Genomic DNA, 17,009 nt, shown 5'->3' with positions numbered 1-17,009 from the left:
TCAACATCCAAATAATCAGTACCTTAATGTTACGCGAAAGCTGTAACTCCTTTGCACATCCACAAAATGCGAAACTTTCCAAAACTCTATTGTAGTACAATTTCAAATTTATTCAATTTGATTCTAATTAATAATCAATTTCAAGTGTCTTTCTGACACGGCAATTTTCCACGACTGTACACGTGATTAATTCAATTTAATCTAATTTTGACTTTCGAAGTCCGATTCTGTTTGAGTCTCTTGCAAATCCATTTGCAGATTTAATTCCATTCGAGACCAAACCAAATTCTATTTTTTTTTTTCTCAAAGTTTTAATTTAACTTCATATACTTTGAGGATTGAACATTGCAAGTCACACGATGCTCTGATATTCCAGAGAAGGCGATTGCGACTGAAAACACACGCAGAACGAGGAAAAAAAGGGCTAAATGAGCAATAACATAAAACTCTTAAGTTCCTAACCGTTCTAAATTTCTAAGAATTGCGACAGAGTGGTGTCTCCGACAAAGCGTTTAATTTGAAACAGTTCAAAATAATTGACGGCCAAAACTCAAATCATTTTGATTTGATTTTGTTAATAAACAATAATTGAAAGAATTTCTTTGTGTTTCATTTGTCTTGTAAACTGCGGCCTCACTGAATTTGGGGTTACACAACATAAATGATTTAGAATTTGATTCTAAATATTTCTTTTCTTTCTTTCTGAGCAAAAACACAACGTACATTTGGGTCCATTTCAACCAACATCTATAACATCGTTTACCATAACCACCAACATCATCGTCCAAGGAGAGCATTTCAAATTTGCTTACAATACTCTCAAGTTTAATTTAGCGAATTCTCGATTTTTGCAGCATCACGTACGCCAAAGTATCGATAACTATCCAATTTCAGCTAAAAACTGCCGGCGTCCCCCATATTAATAAAAATAAAAATTCTTTTCCCGATAACCGTTTCTTCAAATGTTTGGTCATTTGGTGGTCACACTTAAAATCAAACTGCAATCGTTTTCCCAATCGGTATAGGCACCGTCTTGCGTGTTCAGAGGCAATTTTCTCTTTAGAGAATTGCATACTCGTCGAACCAATTCAAAGTCTGGTTCTGATAAATGGGGTATTTAGCCATAGCTAACCGCCAACAGTAAAGTGTTGCGGAAACTTCACGTAAACTCGATTTAATTTAAGAAAAACAAGTCATGTGATGCCATGCCACAGACGGATTTAAGTCGCAAATCGCTTACACTATTGAAGCGTTTTCAGGATTAACGAAATTGCGTACAGTTGCTGTGCTAGGAAGCTGGAAAGTGGCCAAGTGCTTGGAGTTTGGGGCGTTAGCTGCTTCGCTCACTATTCACTGTGTATCTTAGGCAAGGCTGTGGGAGATTAATAGTGAAAAAGGAACAGCGTATGTGGAAATCTGCGTCACATATTGCTCTGCGACAAAATTGAAAATAGTCTATCACGAAGTACGAAGATTTAAATTTGTAGACGGCAAAATATTGAAAAAAATGTTCTACGGAATAAATTTTGCTCTATTTTCGTCCCACGCTATACATAGTATTGAATAAAATGCCGATGCATACCTAATACTTGAATATTTAATAAGTGCAGCGTTTAAATATGTAATACCCCGACTTGTCGATAATGAATATAGGAAATTATAACTCGAGATGCCGACACACTAGCGACAATATTTATTATGCAACATCCACGTAATGATTTTTCTGTCAGAAGGAATTTGCAAGTGGCTCTTGCTCCGACAAAACATTGATTTCTCTCCCGCACTGCCAATAAACTTTTCAAACTCATAAAAGAGATAGCTCACTGAATTTAAACATTCAATAATTCATATTGTTATAATCACTAATAATATTTCATGTATTTGTAATTAATTTTTATTCATATTACTTAAAGTATAGTGGGTGGTAGGTTTATCTCTGATAACTAAGCTTAACCTTTGCTCCTGATACTACCCTAATATAGACGTCTGCCCTTTGATCCGGGTAGATATTCTTAATTTGTATTTCTAATAGAAATTATGTATTTGATCTTTGATCCGGATGCGACCCCCATTAGACATTTGGTCTTTAACCCATTTTTATCTGTTAGAACTCATATAAAACCACCACCACCCTGTTATAATTCAATTCCGTTTTTACCATCGTACGTTGCGGTTACCCTGTAAACGTATTTTTGTCGAATATACATTTTAATTAAGTACATTGAGTGTCTCTGTGAGTGCCCATCACTGATTTCCCTTTTTGACGACGACAAGTCCCAAGAAGGTCCCATAACAAAAAATTGGTGTCAGAAGTGGGACTGGGAACATTTAATTGGAAGATTAGAAGCATTCGATTGGGAGCATTGGGAGATTGAAACCATCGGGATCAACATTCCAAAGAAAACGCAGGATTCTTTCGCGGTAAACAGAGATTTATTTTTCTTGCTGTTTCTTGTGCTACTTGTTATTGCTTGTTATAATCATGCCTGAAACTCCAACAACTCCAGCAACTCCAGTCCATAATTTCTCTGATATAAGGTCTTTAATACCTGATTCATTTTCGGGAGATCGACGAGATTTTTATGAGTTTCTTCAAAACTGTGAGAACGCTTATAAGTTGTGTGAAGGTACACAAAAAAGTTTAATGCTTGTTTATATTGTGTCAAAACTAAAGGGATCAGCTAGAGCTCAAATTCAGGAAAAAGAATTTACTAATTGGGATGACTTAAAAAATGTTTTAACCGAAGCTTTTTCTGATAATAGAGACTTAACTCAGTTGCTTGAAGATTTAAATAATATTAGACAAAACAGAACGGAATCAGTACATTCATTTCACACTAGGTTAGACCAGATTCGAACTCGTGTTTTAAATGCAATTTCTCTTAAACATAGAGGTGATATAAATTTACAAGGTAGATTAGATTCAATTCGCGAGATGGCTTTACAACGATTCATTCTTCATTCATCAGACGAAATCTCTACAGCTCTTCGTCGTAGTAAACCATCTACATTAGCATCTGCACTTTCGGAAGCTTTATTAGAAGAAAAACATTTGCAAGTTCGAAAAATTAACAATTTTAACTCTGTAAAAATTTGTAACTTCTGCAAAAAACCTGGTCATTTACTTAAAGATTGTCGAACGAGAAAAAAGGGCAACGATAATAACATGAATTTCAGTAATCAAAACGCATCCAGCGCGAGCAATCAAAATTCAAATCAAAATAAAACATGTAATTATTGCAAAAAATCTGGACATTTGATTCACGAATGTCGAAAACGCGAATATAACAATAACAAAAAACGACAAAATCAAACTACAACTTCCCAAGCCGATGTACATTTAAACTCCGTACAGTCCCAGGTAACTGCCGTACCTGTGGACTTACTCTAAATCTTAAATCGGCAAGAAGTCAAAACGAAAATCTAAATGTTTGTAAATGCATTATTAATAATAATAATAATCATCATGAGTCTAAAAATAATCGAGTCGAGAACCCCAATGATCATAAACTAAAAATAGAAAACGTCTTTTTATCTCATAATGATAGTGCCTGTTATTTATCGGTTAATCACCAGAATTTGGATTTCAAATTTCTTGTAGACACAGGGGCAAGTGTAAGTCTAATTAAAGTGGATAAATTACGAAAACTAAAAGGTGTTTTTTATAATCCTCAAGATAAAGTTTCGCTGAACGGTTTGAGTGCAAACGGTTTAGTTGACACAGTCGGTAGCGTATCTTTAGATTTAAATTTCTTTAATCACAAGATAACGATTAAATTTTACATTGTTAAAGACAATACGAATATTCCATTCGACGGTTTAATTGGCAACGATTTTCTACTAACTCAACAAAAAGCCGAAATCAATTACGAAAAATCTGAATTAAAACTTAAAGATCTGCCATTTCCTTTAAAACTCAGTTTTAATTCAAATGTCAACAATAACTGCTATTATCTTCCACCTCGTTCTGAGACAATAGTTGAAGCTAACATTCTAAATAAAAATATTTCAGAAGGTCTAACTCCTGAAATCAAAATTCTTGACGATGTCTATCTTGCTAAGGCAATTCTGAAAGTTAATGAAAACGGAAAAGCATTAACCACAATTCTTAATTCTTCTAATAAAATAATCAAAATCGAGAAAATCGACTTAGTATTAGAGGAATTCGACAGTCATGCATGTTTCACGATAAACAAAGACTCTGTAAACAAAAGCCAAAATTTAAAAAATAGATCGGATCTATTACAAACCAATTTACGATTGGAACATTTAAATCCAGAAGAGAAATCTACACTCATGGATCTCTGTAAATCATATGACGATATCTTTTATCTTCCGGGTGATAATTTAACGCATACGGAAACGGTTCAACACGAAATAATAACAACAAATGTAAAACCGATTTCATCCAAAATCTATCGTTATCCAAAAGTTCACGAAATCGAAGTTGAAAATCAGATAAATCAAATGCTAAAAGACAATATAATCAGACCATCAAAGAGTCCATACAACAGCCCACTTTGGGTTGTGCCTAAAACTAGAACAGACACTTCAGGTAAACGTAAATGGCGCATTGTAACAGATTATCGTCAACTTAATAATTTCACAGTAGGCGATTCCTTTCCAATTCCAAATATAGACCATATTTTGGATCAGTTGGGACATAGTAAATATTTCACTACTCTAGACTTAGCAATGGGATTTAATCAAATATTAGTAAGACCTGAAGACGTCAATAAAACAGCTTTTTCAACACCTAATGGGCATTACGAATATCTTCGCATGCCTTTCGGACTAAAAAATGCACCTGCAACTTTTAGTAGATTAATGAAATCAGTATTAACTGGTCTTGAAGGAAGTCAATGCTTCACATATTTAGACGACATCATAATATATGCCTCTTCATTACAGGAACATAACGACAAATTGCAAAACGTTTTCGAACGGTTAAGAACAAACAATTTAAAATTACAACCCGACAAATGCGAATTTTTACATAAGGAAATCTCATATTTGGGTCATGTTATTACTGATAATGGCGTAAAACCAAATCCTGAAAAGATTCGTGCAATTGTCGACTATCCTACACCTGTCGATCAAAAATCGATTAAACAATTTCTCGGTTTAATGGGATATTATAGAAAATTTGTTAAAGACTTTTCGTCTATTGCAAAACCATTAACAACTTTGTTAAAAAAGGGTGTAAAATTTGTTTGGAATACAGAACAAGAAAACGCTTTCCAGCATTTCAAAAATGCCTTAATAAATGAACCAATTTTGCAATATCCTGATTACACGAAACCTTTTATTTTAACTACGGACGCTTCAAATTACGCGATAGGCGCTGTTTTATCACAAGGTGAGCTAGGTAAAGACTTACCAATCTCATTCGCGTCTCGTACACTCAATAAGGCTGAAACTAACTACAGTACAACAGAAAAAGAATTACTTGCGATTGTTTGGGCTACAAAACACTTTCGACCATACCTCTATGGCCAAAAATTTGTAATCATAACTGATCATCGACCATTAACTTGGTTATTCAATTGTAAAGATCCGTCTTCGCGACTCATACGTTGGCGCTTAAAATTAGAGGAATACGACTACGAAATTCATTACAAACCGGGTCGTATAAATTCAAATGCTGACGCTCTTTCAAGAAACCCCATAATGATGATAAACAACGAATCATATGATGATTTTATTCGTTTTCATTATCAAAATCAAGATTTAATCGAAATCAATCACATTCGCGAAAAACCATTTTCCAAATTTCCAAACGCTTTCTTCATTTCAAAAGACCTTAATCAAAATAACAAATATTTTAATTCAATCTCTGAACGTTATGATTTAAACTTAATTCCTCACGAAATCGACAGTTATGATACAATAACTTTGAAGAATGATCAGACGCAACAAACTACATTTTTAATGATATCACATCTTAACCACTTTGACGTACCATCCTATAAAGATGTCTTTTATAGTTTGCTCAATTTGAGAAAGAAAATTCGGGAAGCTAACTTAAGAAAAATTTTCATTGAAAATCCACGATTACTAAATAAGAAATTTAAAATAGATTTAATACACGAAATGATTCATTATATTTTCAATCAGACTGATGTTGAAGTTTCCATAACTGACCGTTGCAAATTAGAGCCAAAAGACGAAGAAGAAATTAACAACATTTTGAAAGAAAATCATTGTACTGCCATCGCAGGACATCGGGGATTTTTCAAAACGTATCAGATAATCAAAGAAATATACAAATGGAAAAACATGAAAAAGGACATACGAAAATTTATAAAAAGTTGTAAAGATTGTCAGTTAAACAAAACAAATCGTCACCCTCTTAAAGCACCGATGGAAATAACTTCCACCGCAACTCAACCATTTGAAAAATTATTTCTCGATATCGTAGGTCCATTACCTATCACCGAAAGTAATAATCGATTCATCCTAACTCTTCAAGACGATTTAACAAAATTTTCATACGCATATCCAATTCCAAATCATGAAGCTCAGCAGATTGCTGAAAAATTATGCGAATTCATCATGATTTTCGGCATACCTAAATCGATTGTAACCGATAACTCCACTGATTTTACCTCTAATTTGATTAAAGAAGTTAATAAACTTTTCAAGATCCGTCACATTACTACTTCACCATATCATCCACAAAGCAATGGAGCTCTAGAACGTTCACATTCCACACTTAAAGATTACCTCAAACACTTTATTAACAAAACACAAACCGATTGGGATAAGTTTGTATCAAGTGCCATGTTTTCGTATAACACATCAATTCACACAACAACTAAATTTACTCCATTTGAGCTAGTTTTCGGAAATAAAGCTATTTTACCACAAACAGTAACTTCTTCACCAGAATTCAGATATAGTTATGATGACTACCATCAACAATTAAAACTCCGACTAAACAAAACATTCGAAATTGCCCGCGAAAATTCAGGAAAAAGCAAAGAAAAATCCAAAATTAGATATGTCAGAAATTCGCACGACTATAATTTCAAGAAAGATGATTTGGTACTTATCCAAGATAGAGCAAATAAGCCAGGATATAGTAAAAAACTATCACCGACTTATAAAGGTCCCTATAAAATAGAAAAAATTAATCCAAATCAAACAGTCGACGTAATTATTAAGAAACAACGGAAAATATATCACAAAAATCTATTGAAGCCATATGTTTCAAATTAAGAAAACCAAAACCCTTAGTCTTATGTTCAAATTTCTCATCTTTATTACAACTCTGTTCAGTCTCTTAAATTAAATGAAAATAAGCTCAATGATAACATTAATAAATTCAACTCGTTTAGTAAATCAGTATCGGAAAATATTAACAATATCGTATCAGCTCAAGAAATCATCTAACTTTATTGGAAGAACTAATTGTCGAGCTAAATGAAGAATGCGACACAATAATATCTTCAATATTATTTGCAAAGCAAAATATTCTACATCCATTCATTGTCACTCCGACCGATTTTAAGAATGAACTAAGTAACATCAAACTTAAATCGAATACTCAACTTCCAATTCCTCTAGATCAAGAATTTAAAATTCACAATTATTTTGCATTAAGTAAAATTTCAGTAATTTATGATAATGATGTTCTAATTTATGTTATCAGAATTCCTTTAGTAGATAACATTAGATACTTTTTATATAAATTAATTCCTCTCCCTTCACCATCAAATCATTCGACTGTCTATTCCTATATCAATCCTAGTTTTTCCTTCCTAATGATGAGCATTACAAGGACGCACTACGGACAGTTGGAAGATCTCTCTGTTTGCTTGGAACTGCTGAATTCCGAATATCTTTGTCCAAGACCTGTCATACGTCTAACGTCACAACAACCAATCTGCGAAGTGAAACTTAGAGTTGAAGATGTCCAGTCCATACCTGAAGATTGTATGACAAGAACCATCAAGGCAAACATCGAAGTTTGGCATCAATTATCTAGTAATCAATGGTTATATGCTATGAGCCATGCAACACCAGCTACGATCTCATGCGACTCTGATTTCGAAAACGCCATCGAAATTACGTTCAAAGATGTTGGAATTTTGGAATTGGCACCTCACTGTCACTGCTACACGATGACTACAAACTTGGTTGCTTCATCCAATATTTCCCACAACTTCACGAACTACTTTCCACATGTCGACATCAATTCCGACGATTGCTGTGTAGAAAATCAGAAGATTTTGGTAGCTTCGCAAATGGATCCTATTCACATCGACAGCAATAATTTGGACGAACTTCGGCATGCGAACCTCAAACTTCAAAAGTTCGATGACGCCCTGGAAACCGAGATGAACAACTCCTTTGGCAGTCATCAGTACTTCAACTTTTTCGGATTCTCGATCGCAGTGCTTTTCGTTCTCGTTGTCGTATTCTCTATCTGCTGCTGCATATCGAGATACTGCTGCGATTGCACCTGGATTCCTTGTGTCGGACGGTTTCTCCCAAAGAAATGTTCTGGAAAACTTCTGTCCAACTTTTGGGTACCTCGAAATAGACGTGACTCCATTGCACTGTCTGTCCACACTGGAGAACGTTTCGAAACAACTACAAGTCCAGCGGTTCCAATGGAAGAAAACAATGAACAAACTCCTGTTATTAGTAATCCTTATAATTTGCGATCAAGAAATAGTAGTTTATCTAAATTGTAAATTTTGTAGGTATATCAAAACTCTTAGGGAGGAAGAGTGTTATAATCACTAATAATATTTCATGTATTTGTAATTAATTTTTATTCATATTACTTAAAGTATAGTGGGTGGTAGGTTTATCTCTGATAACTAAGCTTAACCTTTGCTCCTGATACTACCCTAATATAGACGTCTGCCCTTTGATCCGGGTAGATATTCTTAATTTGTATTTCTAATAGAAATTATGTATTTGATCTTTGATCCGGATGCGACCCCCATTAGACATTTGGTCTTTAACCCATTTTTATCTGTTAGAACTCATATAAAACCACCACCACCCTGTTATAATTCAATTCCGTTTTTACCATCGTACGTTGCGGTTACCCTGTAAACGTATTTTTGTCGAATATACATTTTAATTAAGTACATTGAGTGTCTCTGTGAGTGCCCATCACTGATTTCCCTTTTTGACGACGACAAGTCCCAAGAAGGTCCCATAACAATATCGTCGATCAATAGCCATTACAAATTCATATTAAATCTCGATTAACTTTAAGATCACTTTGGAAAGTTATTGAAACTTTCAGGCTACGTATTGTAATCCCATCCTAAATTTTGCGGTTCATGCAAGCGCCATTGATGCCAGTTGAATCTCGGGTTTAAAAGTTTCACAACTTTTTATTGCTTCTTATTTAGAGTGGTTATCAATAATGGTTTTATTACGGCGGATTTTCTCCGGGATTAAAACCGCAATGCTTTGTTCTTATCGTTAATGTTTTCCACGTTGTATCGGAGGGATGAAAAAGCGCTTTTAATAAAAATTTACAGTGCCACCACTGACCATTTCACCACGTAAGCGCGAAGGAATAACAGTTACATCGGTATTAGCAACCGATTCCGTGTGTTTATTTAAATTAAATTTGTATTACTGGCGGAATTTACAATTAAGCTGAATCTTTGCTGCCTTGCTCAGCTTAAAATTAATCCAGGATCTGAGATAAAAATGCTGACTTTGATATACAACTAATTTTTCATTAAAACACTCGCTCAAGCGAACTCCTTCATTTTTCTGCTTCAATAATTAAATTATCTGCAGGTGCTACTAGTTTTGTTGAAAGTTTAATAATTACACGTCAAAAATTTGTTTATACAAAACTGAGATGTCGGTACAACATAGTAAAAATAAAACTGCATAAAATTGACAGGATTTGTATGTGGTTTAAGTTTAATCAACAAACTGCTAAACCACCGAAACTAACAAAGGGAGTTAATTTCCTGCTATAGAGCAAACACGTGACCTGACTCGACCAATTTTCTCTGGTTTGTTCAGTTATTAATTTATAAGCTGGAAATGGATTTTACTGAAAATTAAGTGTTCAAAGCACTTTTTGCCACAAGAAAATTAAATTTCCAATCTCCAAACTTGTTATGATAAATTGGTAAAATCTGTTGTTTAGGAAAACGATAGATTTTTGGAGAAGCCTCTTCCAGGTATAATTTATTAATAAAGTGAAATTATTAATTACTGGTGACATCAATTTGACATGAAAAACAAATTTGCACTTGTGATTCTATTTATTTTTAATTGCATTTATTTTTGTTTCGTAATGATGATTTACAAATACTACCCTAACGCATGAACTGTCGTTACCAATAATTAAGCAGCAGAGTTGTAATCAAACAACATAAACAAACATAAATATCACTCTTCGACAAAAACAACATTAAACAGGCTTCATGCACGAGGGAATTTAATTAATGTTAATGTTGATGGTTCTCAACAAAGGTTTCAAGACGTAGATGAAATCAAACTGTGCATCTGCGTGCTATTTAGAAATTTGCTATCGTATTTTTATCCTCCTCATTAAAATGTTTTCATTTTCCACTTAGATTTCTAAGCCATAATAGTAGGACAAGACTAGAGCTAGTTGTTGAACAAGTTTCACATTAAAGCAACTCTATTAGCGATAATCATAAATGCAAATACCCGAGGGCGTACAAGTCTGCATCTTCCAGCCATTTAAATCTGCAATTGAAAGACACCAAGATTTTATAGGTGTTGTAAAGAAAACGACAGATTATTCAAAACGTGCCAAAAAGCTGGACATAAAGCACCGATTGTGGCAGGAAACATCACGTTTATAGCTCGTAATAAAATAAATCCGAAGCAAATTAAGTTGCTCTAAAACAAACTCGTAAACTTGCTCGTCACTATTTGCATTTTGGTTCGTGTGATTATCTCTTCGGTAGCGTAAACCTTCTAATCCGTAAATATAGTTTTTACATTCTTCTAGCACGAAAATACATACCCGTGCAAATTAATCCACTGTAGACTTCGCAGCTCTTTGAGTGCGGCGAAAGGAACGCTGTCTAGTTGATTATAGCTTAGATCCAGCGAAGTGAGGCTTTTCCATAACGAACTGGAACAAACATATTACCACGAGGATAATTTAATAAGGAAAGTAGGTACACAAAAACGAAAAAACTGACAATAAAAACCAATTTAATTGTAAAAGTGGGGCGTCTCTTTTGTTCATTTCCATCAGAACGTTATTTATATGGGCAGTGAGTTGAAATGAAAATAGGACAAACCAGTGGTTTTCCGGCTAGGTTGCACATTTAGTTAAATTAATTTTCTGCTTGCTTGTCAAACTGATTCTAAAGTATGAATTGCGTTGTCGCATTAACATTTAATTGGGAACCAGCAGGAGACAAAATTGTGTTATTTCAATGCAGTCGTAATATTCTTGGAACACCCGGTACATGATTTAGTTAGGTTTTGAAGTAAAAGTTGTAACCCCAGCATCATACAAAATGTATGAGAATAAAAAAACTAATATGAAAGTGTTAAAAGTTCGAGTGCAGTTCTCTAACCCGGCGCATCCACCATTTTTATCGATCGAAAATTCTTGTCCATCTTTCATGTGGCTACTAATAGGACAAAATTGTTGATTGTTTTTACTTTTTTGTGTTCAGAATGGCGCGTTTTATATCCAGTTCAGCTGTTGCTGGTGTTTCATCGCAAGTTCAGATTTCAGTCATACAGCCAACTTTGGTAATTTTCTAACAAGAATTATTGTAATGGAAGTTTAGCATTTTTATGTGACAAAGTAAAATTCAAATAAAAGAGAAATGAGGTAAACATTTAGTTATTATAATTGTTATTTGCTGTATTTGAGGTTTGATCCTAAAAAATGCAATGAAAGCTTTTTTGATCGCGTGACTTTACTTCGAAATGGAAGGTTTTTTTCGTTCCTTGCAGAAAACACAAACATTTATTGTTTATTGAAACTGTTTACGAACCAAGATAATGAAGCTTGTTAGAGCTTCAGAAATCCCAAATGTGAGAATCATTGAAATGTGCACAAAGCCCCGAGCAATATAAAACCGGAATACGCAGTACACAAATAACATCTAATAAAAACGATTTCAGGGTTAACAAGGATAAGAAACCAATATAAAAAATTCCGACATTTCTCCAAACTTATGTTATTATGTTATTCCAGGAGCGAGCTGGCTCGGTTAACTTCTGCGATTTCTTTTATTGTTACATGAAATTAATTGGCGAATTTCTGGTAAAACTTTAGATTTCCTTCGTTATTTTATTGTTATTGCTTCCGTCCGTCTGAAAAGTGATGTAACTGCACCCTCTTGACGACTCACTATATTACGTGGCTATATCTTTGGAACTCATATCGTATCTGTAGGGGTGACATGTTGCTCCAAACTATTTCAGATGTCTTGCTGCTTCAGCAGACTTTGCTTGAATACGGTCTCCCAGCCATTTTTCGTGGCATTTCTGTTCGCTGAGTTATTGGTCTTTACGACCTGGATGTCCTGGCAGATTCTCATCAATAGGACTGAGATTGCTACATGAAACTAAATTAAACTAGTTTACATAAACTCGGCAATAATGTGTAAATGCAGGTCGAAATTTTCTATGAAACACATGCGAAATTGAACATCTCCAACTGACTCAAATATATGACTAATAAATTCCCGCGCATTTCGATATATAGAGAGTCATTGCCATTACGTGGAAATGTAAAAACGGGAGTTTAGGTTATAAAAAACTCTGTAATATATCATGTTTAGTGCGAGAGTGGAGCTATATTGAACAATGCCTGAGGTATGGCGAAAAAATATGTCTCCGAAAGTTATTTCAACTGTCGTATAAAACAATACTCCAGCGACAAGCGGCTATTAGAGGTAATAAAATTTTATAATAAAATTACGAGTTTGAATAAACGGGGAATTTGAGCGGACAGATGCGGTCCGTTGTACTTTTACCATCTGCATTTACGACGAAGGATTAAGAAAACTAATATTCATAATTTAATAAAAAATATATTTATCCTGTTAAAGAAATTCTGTAAAACTATGTTAAAAAAATGTTTATGTTACTTTTTTAAACAATAAGATATTTCATTTTCGACTGTTATGGTTTCAATTGTGAGTCGAAAAAAAAGTATAGTATGTAACACGTGCATAAATTTCTCTAGACATTCATTTTATTAAATACTCGTTCCGCTACGCTACGCTCGTGCTTAATGAACCTCATGTTTAAAGTGGAGTTTATACTAGTTACGACATAATATACTATTTAACATTCATGTTTTAGTAATTTTTTTCTCATGTTACCAACTCAGTTGTGCTTTGTTAGTTTTTCTCTTTCAGCACACGACATGAATAATTAAATGGTAATTGTAAATTATTTTTTATTCAAAGCATCGATTTTTTGTCAATTACTATAAGCGCATTCATAAAGAAAAAGCGAACTTAACACGAACGTGGAAATGTTCGAATAATAACTCACGGAATAAAGTGACTATAATCGTTTCCGCTCCGGCACATAACATGCGAAATACTTTTCAAATTCGTGAAAATTAAATTATCGTGTAGTATTTTGCGGAGAATATTCGGTTTTAAATCGTTGTAGGAAGAGATAAAGTAGAAAGTTTCCCAACTGAAACGAATGTCCAATAATTTTCTTCTTAAGGTTCATTCGATGTAAAAGAGGGCAAAGCTGAATTTACGATAAAACTTGATTTTTTTATACCGCTTGTAAAAAGGGGTTACAGGCTTGATTGCTGTAATAGCGTCCCGTTTTATTCGTTGGCAAGTTATTTCCAATGTAATGGGTATAATGTGGCCCAAGTTTTATAGCATAGTTTATGGTTCATCTGGCGGAAATTAGCATAAGCAGCTTGATAACAAATTCGAAAAAGTACGTTGGTAAAATCTAAGTGAAATTTTATAAAACTGTTGTTTTTATTAGGTACTAATTCAGAGTTAATTTCACTGGTGAAATATGGTAGTGCATGCATAAGCAAATTAGATTTGCTATGCACTGTCGTAACTTCCAGCCACAATTTGGTTTATGGTGAAAGATATATTCGTAGAGACTTGTTTGACGGTGAGCAATGATTATAAGTTTCGTCTAGCAGGGGACAATCTGCTGTAAAACTATAAACCCAAATTAGAAGGATCAAGCAGAATGGTGAAACACGGAACTACAAACTAAAAAATAAGCAACGGGTCAATGCAACAAAATTTTGTATCAATACTTCATCAGCAAGTGACGGCGTGTAATTTTTTATTTTTACTTTTATTGCGTGTAAATTGGTCTCCTTTTATCTGGCAGTTTGGAAATTTTACTACCAAATAAGTCAGCAACAAAGTCAGCGCAGCCTCTATGGTTAGACCATTTTCATTATTTATACCTTCTTTATTATTCATAAATTTTGTTTTATTATGTTAATGCACGGACCCTAATTGACGGAAGCGTGTTAAGGTTTCAAGTCAAATTTCTCATTATATTCAGAGACATTAAATAACACACTATAAATGAAAATTATTAATAATTAAAAAGCAAATTGTTTATGATTCTTTAAAACCCCCAACTTTAGTAATTAAGTTTTTTTGCTTGAAACCCACTGAAATTTATGACTGTTTTATTAGACACTAATGACTTTGTTACACGAATAAAGTATGGCGATAAACGCAGATAAATAAATGTCCTAAATAATGTGTGTAATGTAGCTTTCACTGATAGCAACCAAATCAATACCGACAAGAGAAAATTTATTAAAGGTTAAATCGGTACGAACGTAATTCAAAACATAGAAGTGGCTAATATAGAAAATATTGACGTATCTAAAAATTCCATAATTAAAATTCAATAAAGGTCCTCATTGTCCATAGCTGTTATTCCGACCTAGAAAGAGCCAATGTAGTTCTAATCATGCGTTATTAATGAAATTTTAGTTACTTTTTTGTTAAGTCGATCTTTCCAATAACGTCGTGACCGACGAAAAAAGCCCATTTCTAAAAGCGAGCAAAGTTTTTTGCTGATGCGCGGTGAAAAATGACAATACTGTTGAGACATGAATTTTTATTGGAAAAATTTATTCTCAGACTGAAACCGAAACTTTTATCTTTCCTCTGTCGTGAATATTTAATGGAAAGTAATTTTTCACAGGATTTTCCTTAATTATATTCAATTTCTGCGCCCGAATAATAAGTCAAATTAAAATGCAGCCAGTCATAAATAATAATGTTGATGTCATTATCCGTAATTGCACCTGTCTTATTGGTTCAAAAATTAAAATCAAAATGTAATTACGTTAAAATTACATGGCAGCATTTGTGCCGGAAAACAAATATGAATTTTGAACTGTTGTGGCTTCCGGAGCAGCATGTATAATTAACATTTGTCACAAACTTTTAATTAATTAAATTATTTTTGGGTTTGCAAAGTGACGAAATTTTATCTGTACTGCAGTCTGGGAGTTAATAAATTTCAGAATATCCAGCTTAACAAAATCGCTGAAAAATAAATTTTCAAGATTAACATACATGTTTAGGATTTCATTAAAGCTGCTCTATAAATTACTCAGTTTATATTATCAAACTGCCAAACTCGGTTGTAAATTTGGTAGCTGCGTCGAGCATCGACATTCTACTTCCTTTGATATATTTCCCAAATTTACCGAATCCACCGACTCGATGTAAAGTCACTCTTTGCTCCTTAAGACCACACTAACCACATATGGAGTGTTGACGTACTATGTAAATAATACATTACTTGGAGGGCGATTTTAGGCCGTGAGAATGGATGGAGACACATTAATAATGTGACGAACAATTAAGTCATTGATATCCGTATCCGGATCGGAATACAACGGAAATGCAGTGCAATATACAGAATTTGCATCAAGTTTGAATTACTAACAAGGTATGAGTTATGCGTGTAAATTATCCCTGTGGTGTCAAACAGTTTTCAACATGGATAAAGTTTCAACATGTGAGCGACCAAGTGCATAGGCGTTGCTGGAATTCCTGTCAGAGCGGAGCTAATTCGTTTTTTCGTCCGAATTTTTTATTAAAATTTTGAAATTGTTTTAGTTATTATTCTAATGCAAGGAGATCTTGAAAGGTCACAACTCATAACATTCCCATTAATAGTGCAAATCACGAAATTAGAGATGGCGCGGCGGTTTCCATTTTGATCAAATTTTGATAGGTCTTTCTATTATCAAGATTCTGATTAAAGAAGTTAAATGTATAAAAATTTCGAATGTTAACCGGCTTTTTAAAATAGAGCAGTAATGATCTATTCTAAAAAAGCAATAAACTACAACAACTGAATTTAAGGTTTTGTATTCTTGGAATTTGTCTAGGTACGAAACGTGAAATCACCCAGAAATGAATTCAAGAAAAAATTCGGGTTACGCGCTATGCTAATTATGCCAATGAAACGCTCTGAACATATAAATAAGGCACGATTTTTGCCTCTGTTGCTTGGCCTAAATATTTGCATAATTTTAATCTCGCCAAGTGTTACGTGAAACTCTCCCCGTAAATCACGAGGATGATTTAGAAGTGAGTACATTTTTGGACAACGAATAATAGTGACGATTTTCATTTCCTTTGTGAAGTGATGGGCTCTTCAGGAAGCAGTGTCATTTGTTTTTCGCCTGATAAAGCGAAATTGCAAAAAATAGCAGATACCCGTAAAATAGTCTCCGTAATTTAAACAGAAAAGTTTGTTTACATTATCTCGTCTCCCGTAGAGTTAAACTATCGATTAATAATCTAGCAAACTTCTTTACTATTCCGTATTTTCGTCGCTTATTATTCCCTGACGCGCTTTAAAAGCTCCACTTAGCTACCGTTGCCTTGTAAATAAAGTTTAATAAACTCGAACAGCGCTCAGTAATTGATAATTAAGTAGTTGAAGAAGAGATACTAAACCCCAGACTCCCAAGTCCGGAAATCTCCACTGTTCAATTATTCAGTGTGATAGTTTAAGGAGTTGACTGGAAG

At 33.9% G+C, this 17,009-nt stretch overlaps 1 protein-coding gene across 6 annotated transcripts in view; it reads right to left on the bottom strand.

The window, feature by feature from the left end:
• LOC148179248 (uncharacterized) overlaps positions 1–17,009 on the bottom strand; it is a 121,313-nt gene that overhangs the window by 11,568 nt on the left and 92,736 nt on the right. For all 6 annotated transcript variants that reach the window (XM_088030292.1, XM_088030296.1, XM_088030294.1 and 3 more), the window contains one exon: positions 10,991–11,101. In XM_088030292.1, the coding sequence (XP_087886418.1) occupies positions 10,991–11,101 (111 nt within the window). The remainder of the gene's footprint in view (positions 1–10,990; positions 11,102–17,009) is intronic.

The sequence above is a fragment of the Gnatocerus cornutus genome, chromosome 2, assembly GCF_029298725.1.
Source record: "Gnatocerus cornutus isolate USDA-ARS CGAHR chromosome 2, icGnaCorn1.1, whole genome shotgun sequence".
In the NCBI taxonomy this organism is placed as follows: Eukaryota; Metazoa; Arthropoda; class Insecta; order Coleoptera; family Tenebrionidae; genus Gnatocerus; species Gnatocerus cornutus.
Note: the sequence above shows the minus strand (reverse complement) of the source record. Positions and strands in the feature narration are given on the sequence as shown.